General features: G+C 47.0%; 1 protein-coding gene across 14 annotated transcripts in view; it reads left to right on the forward strand.

Moving 5' to 3' along the window:
• Positions 1-808, forward strand: part of LOC8062777 (protein OPAQUE1) — a 51,334-nt gene extending 50,526 nt beyond the window's left edge. For 9 of the 14 annotated variants that reach the window (XM_021465508.1, XM_021465484.1, XM_021465487.1 and 6 more), the window contains 3 exons: positions 54-134; positions 210-292; positions 417-808. In XM_021465508.1, the coding sequence (XP_021321183.1) occupies positions 54-134; positions 210-292; positions 417-558 (306 nt within the window). In that variant the 3' untranslated portion in view covers positions 559-808. Of the gene's footprint in view, positions 1-53; positions 137-209; positions 293-416 lie in introns of those variants that run through there. The other 5 variants (XR_002455370.1, XR_002455371.1, XR_002455376.1 and 2 more) reach the window with 4 other exon arrangements.

Consider the following 7,266-nt stretch of genomic DNA (forward strand, 5'->3'; position numbering starts at 1 on the left):
AGAATTATCCTTCCAGTTTAAAACCCTTATCTTGGTTCACTGATTTCTCCTAGGCATTAAGTGTGAGACAGATATATCGTCTATGTACGATGTACTGGGACGATAAATATGGTACTCATAGTGTATCAGCTGAGGTACATTCTCATCTTCTCTTTTGTGACATGCAGTCATGTTTCTTGCTTTCAGCTAACTCAATGTGTTCTTTGCAGGTTGTTGCCAGAATGAGGGACATGGTGAGTAATGACATGCAAAATCCAGTCTCTAATTCATTTCTTCTAGATGATGACTTAAGGTTAGTTGTCCCTGGAACTTCAGTTCATGAACTTATATATATATTGTTCTGTCTTAATCTTTTGCACATGATTCATGCACTCGAAACTTACATCTAGTCGATCCTTCCTAATTTCCAATTGCAGCATTCCTTTCACGACTGAGGAAATTGCAGAGGAAGTACCAGATGTTGACATGTCAAACATCGAAATGCCCTCATCTCTTCGTCATGTTCACTCTGCTCAGTTCTTGACGCAGCACCTTCAGCCATCTTATTTGTCTCGATGAATTGCCTAGGTTTGCTTTGGTAACAAATAGTGATGCCACGGTAGTGAACTTAGAGGATTTGATAGGTCGGTGGTAACTATAACCATCCTTGTTGATTCAATCGGTGCTAATATTCATTCCACCATATGTTTTAATTATTGCCCCAAGTGTTGCAGTAGACTACATTCTTTATAGGTTGCTGTCAAATCTAAGATCCATTCTCTTTAGTCATCATTATGCTGAAGTCCTTTATACTACTAAAACTGGAATATATCTGTGGTATTTTTCCTAATCCCTGACCTGGACATTGCATAAGTTTGATAGGTCCGACAAAGTTCATATTATAAAGATGACAATAGAAATATAGCGGTAAAAACACAAAAATATCATGATCTTCTTGAAGTATAAAATTTGTGTTGGCCAAACTATGTGGATTGTGGACACACGTAATTTTAATTTAGAGTACGTGAGACCATTGTAGTATATGTTGATAATTCTTACCTGGCATAAAGCATCCATGGAGTAGCATATGAGAGTTACTAGCAAACATGTACATATGTTGCATGGACTCCATAATTTGTTGCATGGTGATTTGAACAATTTACGGCTTAGAGATTTATTCAACTGATCATGAGAGGTGCTTGACATTTGTTACAATATGTCTTGGAATCGAAATGTGTACGGTTGCTTGACATATCTTGAAATCTAACTCGGTACTATTGTTAGATGTGAGTTGTTCTAACTTGTATGAGTATGGATCATGAGCCTGGGTTGCATGGGATATAGGGGATGTGGGTGCATTGTGAAATGAAAAGTAAAAAAAGACAAAAGAATACAGGACAGATGGTGTGAGAGCATTGTGGGAAGGGGAAAAATGCATGAAAGGATCCTTTGTCTTAATATTAACTTATTAAGTATATAAAAATGAAACAGATCAAGTGATATTGACTAGATGAGCTCTGAGCTTGAGCATCGAGGCCTTTTTATTCTTGTAAATTAAAATATATTAAATCGCAGCTAGACGGTGACAATGACACGGCAGCGATGTCACTCTAGCTTGTCCATATATGACAAATGTACGACAACATATGTCAATCAAACTTCCAAAGTCTCTATACAGACAATAGCGCGAGTCCGAAACGTACAGACTGTAGACCAAGTGGATCAGATGTAACTAACGTCAGTTAGACATTAATACCCTTCTAAATAGTGAGTGGATAGCTACTAGCTTAAAATCGTTTTCTTTAGGAAGCTCCAGTGACCGGGCGGTTACTGCACGGATGGTTTAATTCCCTGCAAAACATTACTAATGCAATATGTTATCCACTCACTAAAAATAAAAACTATCCTGTCGCAATGTATTTTTATTTTTTCTACATTTGAAGTCTAGTTATCTATGATCTCTATGTATCACACAAAGGCCAAGTCACTACTCTCAAAAAGCTCTGAAACCAACTACACTAAGAGCTTCACTAAACAAGCTATTCAACAAACTAAAAGCTCTCAAACTAACAGTTTCACTACACAAGTTATAACTATATAACAATGTAAATAGAAGAGAGTGAGTGAGGTGATTATACTGTCATGGCAAGAGATCAATCAATCAATCACTTCAAGTAAGCAACTAGAGAGGGTTCTTTCATGACCATAGATGTCCGATCATGGGTGATCGGACGCACCCTGGGGTCTGGTCCTCTCTACGTCATGAACCGAGCCCCGCACGCTGCCACATCATCACGACCGGACCCGAGAATAGTGTTTTTTTAACAAACAGGAGGGGCTTGCGCCCCTACTGAGATTTATTGAAAATAAAAAATAGAGCAAACATTACAAAGCAAAGCTAGTGTTTTAGCCAAGGCAATTAAAAAACAAAAAAGAAAACAAAGAAAATGAACTGGATTACACAAACACAAACAGCTCTAGCCATGAATTAATTTGAGGAAGATATTTCTTCTTTGCACGAAGTATAACTGCGCCAAAGACATTCTTGAAAATATGTTTGCATTGCTGAGTACTTGCTTCAACTCCCCTAAAGATCTAGTTGTATCTTACTGTCCAAATTCTCCAAGACATAATAAAAATTATCTCCATAAAGAAAGGAACATTGAGCTGAGCTCTGACAACTTCAAGGACTTGGAAGGGATCTTGGGACTGAGGGACTGTCACTCCTACCAAATTCCAGCATTCTCTTGCAAAATCACACTGTAGAAACAAATGCTCAACAGTCTCTTCAAAAGAATTGCTATAAAGAGCACAATTATAGGATTGTATGTGCATATGCTTTCTTCTTAAGATGTTTCTTGTGCTAAGTCTGTCCTGTGCTAGCAGCCAAAAGAAAACTTTATGTTTGTGTTGGCAGGAGGTTTTCCATATCCATGTAAATACTGGATGTACCGAGGCTAAGCCTGAGAGGTGCTTATAGGCTTTTGCACATGAGAAACTCTGTCTACCCCAGATATAAGTCCAAGTGTCATTTGTTCCAGAAGGCTGGAAATTATTCACTATTTCTTCCAACTGAAGAAATTGCTAATAAGCTTCAGTGGGCAGAGGCAGGTGAAAGTCTTGAATTAAGGATTGTCTAGACTTTGCAACTTCAAGTGTCAGGTTTGGGCTCTTGGCAAAGAATAGAGCTTGGGAAAAACTTGCTTTGGCACTTGGCCAAGCCAAAGGTCCTCCCAAAAAAGACATGACCATTCTCAACACTGATTAGGGCCATTCCTTTGAACTTGTAAAGGAGTTTGAGGATATCTCTCTACCAGAAGGACCCTTTCTTGGTGTGATTTGGAAGCTTGCCACTATTGTAATATTTCTCCTAGAGCAACTGTACCCATGGGATGTCAATCCTATTAAAGAACTTATGCAGGTTTTTGATCAGCAAGACCTCATTTTTTTGTTCTTAGATCTAAAATCCCCAAACTTCCTTCAATTTTTGGCCTAGTTGTAACATCCCGGATTTTTACGAAAAACCAAAAATACGAACTTTTTAAAAAATTTTCTTGTAATCTTGTGAAGCATATAGTTTTTAGGTCTAACTCGATTCTAACCCGCTAACAAGTCGTCGCATTCATATAGAATTGTTTGTAGACGAGTGCTCTTATTCGTGAGTGGTCTTAAGTTGGATCTTGTTTAGGGTTTTGAGTTTCTTTTGGAGTGCACAAATCCGTAGCAAAGCCTTCCCGAATCTTCGTTGAGCCTATCTCTAAGGCGAAGCGAATCCTTTCTCAATCTTTTCATTGGAGTACGTCTCAAACTCCTTTAATCCATTTTGAACTCTTTTCCAAATTCCCTTCTCCAAAACTTTTCTCTTGTTGATCTCATCACCAAATCTCTACCGCTAAATCTATCTTAAATTCATGGTGACTCATCTCAATCTCTTTTCCCTTTCCCGCTCAATCATTTTAGCAAATAGTGGAAAATCCTTCAATTCCTTTCTCCAAATAGAAATTGGAATATTCTTTTCCCTCTCTGTCTCCTTGAAATATAAATGGGAAGAGCATTCTTATTCCTCTTGGGCTCAACCCCTCAACCAGCCCACCACTCCTTCCCCCTCTTTTTCCCTCACCGCCAGCCCAGCCAACCATCTGGCCCAGTCGGCCTCCCCAACCCCCCCGCGGCCTAGCACCCTCGCGCAGCCCACCATCCGCAACCGGCCCAGCCAGGTCGGCCTGCCTCGCTCCCCTGCCCTGGCCCAAGTCGCGGCCGGCCCAGCAGCCGCGCCCCACCTCTGCCCTAGGAGCGGAACACTCCCAGGCAGAGCCGCCGCCGCCGCCGCTTCAAGGAGGAGAAGACCCGCGCGCGCCCCCGACGTCCATGCCCACCCGCTTGATCCACGCCGCGTGTCCCGATGCGGACACGGACGCCGAGGATGACCGTGGCTCCCCCTGGAACCCTAGCCTGGCGCGTATAAGAGCCCGAGCCGCCACTCTCCTCTTCTTCCTCCAAGCCGCCGCCACGGTTGCCTTTCTCCCTCACCGCTGCAGCAGCTCGCCCTGGTGCGCTCCGTCGAGCCCCCACCGTCGCCACGCCGACCCCGCCCTCGTCCGGCGACCTCGACGCCCCTGCTGCGACGCCGAGCTGCCGCGACGCCGAGCCGCCGCGACGCCAAGCCCCCTCCCGCAGCGCTTCGCCACCGAGCTCCGGCCGAATCTCCGACGACCGCGTCTTCGTCCTCGCCACGGTCACCAGGAGCCCACGACGTCCGCGACGACCTCGTCTTTACGAGCCTCGGCAGCGGCCACGACCTCGACGCCCCAGCAGGAGCTCCGCGCCCTCGCCGAGCACCTCGCCCCGGGCCACGACGCCGCCGAGCACCGCCGAGCCGCACCGCGACCCCGACGCCGTGCTCGCGCCCCTTCCTCTGCGCCAAGCCTCGACCCCGACCACACCGGAGTCGACATCAAGCGACGCGACGCCGCACGTCCTCGACAAGGACTTCACCGAGCACCTCGCCCAGGAGCCCACGACGACGCTGCACCGGAGCCGCCCGCCACGTCGAGCTCGCCCCGCTCCGACCCCTGCAGCCGCGACGCCGAGCAGCAAGACAGCGACACCGACCTCGCCCCGACCACGACGTCGCCCGCAGCCACGCATCACTGAGCGCCACCCCGACGTCGCCCGAGCCCTTGGCCACGTGCTCGCCGCGGTCCCCACCCCGACAGCAGCGTGGTAGCCGCGACGTCGCTGCGGTGACCAAGCACCACGACCACGTTCGGCGTCCATGGCTCCGTCCTCGACTTTGAGCCCGTGACCATCGAGCCGAACCGCGACACAGGCCCGTCGATCTGCTTCCAACGCCGAGCGGAGGACCACCCCGACGCCTTCGTCCACGACCGCGACCTGAAGCCTGCCGTCTGCGAGGTCGAAACCCCCTAAACCCTAGCCGACGTTGGAACTCCGTATTAATTCATATCTGTCCATACATCATTTCGTTATCTGTCGTTTGTACATGATCATTCATCTCATATCTTGTCTAATGCATGATCTATCTTCGTCTATATCCATGCCTGTGCCATGCCTTCGTGCCGGTCTATTTATCTATTTACTTATCTATCTCTATCTCTCGTGCTATGGAAATGTGCTACTCCGAGTTGTCATCGTGTCCCTTGTGTTGTCTTTGGTTGAGTCGCGATTCTTTGTGTGTTTGTTCTTGTCGTTGTGGACCGTGCCGTCGAGCCGGTTGAGAGAGTGACGTGTTTGAATGTTGCGATCGCGAGTTCGTCTCGCCATGGTCGTAGTGCCAAGCATGTCCCTACTCTCGTGTTGTCGATGTTCTTTCTTTTTGTTATTTGCCTGAGGACCGAGCCTTCGAGCCGGTCGGGAAAATGGTAGTGCGTTTGATCATCTCGATCGTGGGTTTGTCCCGCCGTGATCTTGATGCCGAGCGTAACTCGTTTTCTCGTGTTTAATCGACTCTCTAGTGCCATGATCGTTAGCGACCCTATTTGACCCACAGGCGTGGTCACCATGGACTTGCTGTCGGTGCGCCTCCTACCCGCACCTGGCAAGCCACTCGTGACCTAGTTTAGTGGGAGACTAGCGGACGACAATCGTGGGACTTATGAAAGCCAACTCGTTAGGTGAAGATCATGGCCGCGAGTCCACCTCGCCATGGCCATCGGGCTTTACCTGTTTTTCTCGCACGAATATCTTATCTGTCTCGTATGCTTATGCCACCTAGACCCAGGCATTTCCCCTAGTTCCCGCGATGACAACCGCATCGTCTGGAACTATAGGAATGACCTTGTGCCGATTCAGAAGCACCTAGGTCGCGGAATGATATGAGTTGGTGCAGTTCGTGGGATTGTGTTTGTTCCTCCAACTGTCGATTGTTCCATGGCGTGTTGGTTGGAAGAGTGTGATTTCGTTCTTCTCTCTTATTCTTAATCCCCGTCGATCCAGTAAGATGTGGGTTTGCCCCTTTTGCTTGCTTAGTGTTTTGATTCCATTCCCGCGATTCTCGCTGTTGCTATGGCGAGTGGGTCACACGAAGATGAATCTCGTATCCCTTCCCTGCCTTTTTGGTTCTTTGTGCTTAAACTCTTGTATGCTTGTACTTAATCAACCGTAGCATTTCTTTGGTTCTCGCGGTGACAACCGCACCGCTAAGAACCTTAGTGATGTCTTAGTGCATTTAGTGCACCTAGGTTGTGGCGCCCTACAAGTAGTTTGAGCACTCGTGTCCTTGGTGTGTGACTCCCTCTTATGCCCTGTCTTTTGCCGTGGCATGAGTATTGGAAGGAGTAGACCACTTCCCTTCTTCTTCTCTCTTTATTCCACCCTCTCTTGGCTCTCGCCAACTACAATGGCGTATGGGTTGAGAGAGACCGGAACTTCTCGTGCTCATAGTCTTTACGATTCCTGTCGATCTCTATGACACTTGGATCGAAAGACTGTAAGTTGTGGTGTTTGCTTAGAATGAGTTAGAGTCTAAGCCATTTAATAAAGCCGTACAGGTTGACTCAGTTAACCCGGGAAGTACCGGCTAGGCTAAGACTCTGGCTTGTACTTAGTGAACAACCATTCCCATTTCTTTTAGCCCAGGGATCGGACATCCGCCGAGAGGGCTAAGTTGTTTTCCTTTCGGTGCTCTTTTAGTGTAGTTGTTCTTCAGTGTTTTGTCGCCTCTTATCACGATCTTTCTAGGTCTAGTGGTTTGATTGTTTCGCCTTGATTGTCGTTTACGAGGTAGTTGCTTCGGTTAGCGATGATCGAATCGGAACCAGTCGAAGG

The sequence above is a fragment of the Sorghum bicolor genome, chromosome 1, assembly GCF_000003195.3.
Source record: "Sorghum bicolor cultivar BTx623 chromosome 1, Sorghum_bicolor_NCBIv3, whole genome shotgun sequence".
NCBI lineage: Eukaryota > Viridiplantae > Streptophyta > Magnoliopsida > Poales > Poaceae > Sorghum > Sorghum bicolor.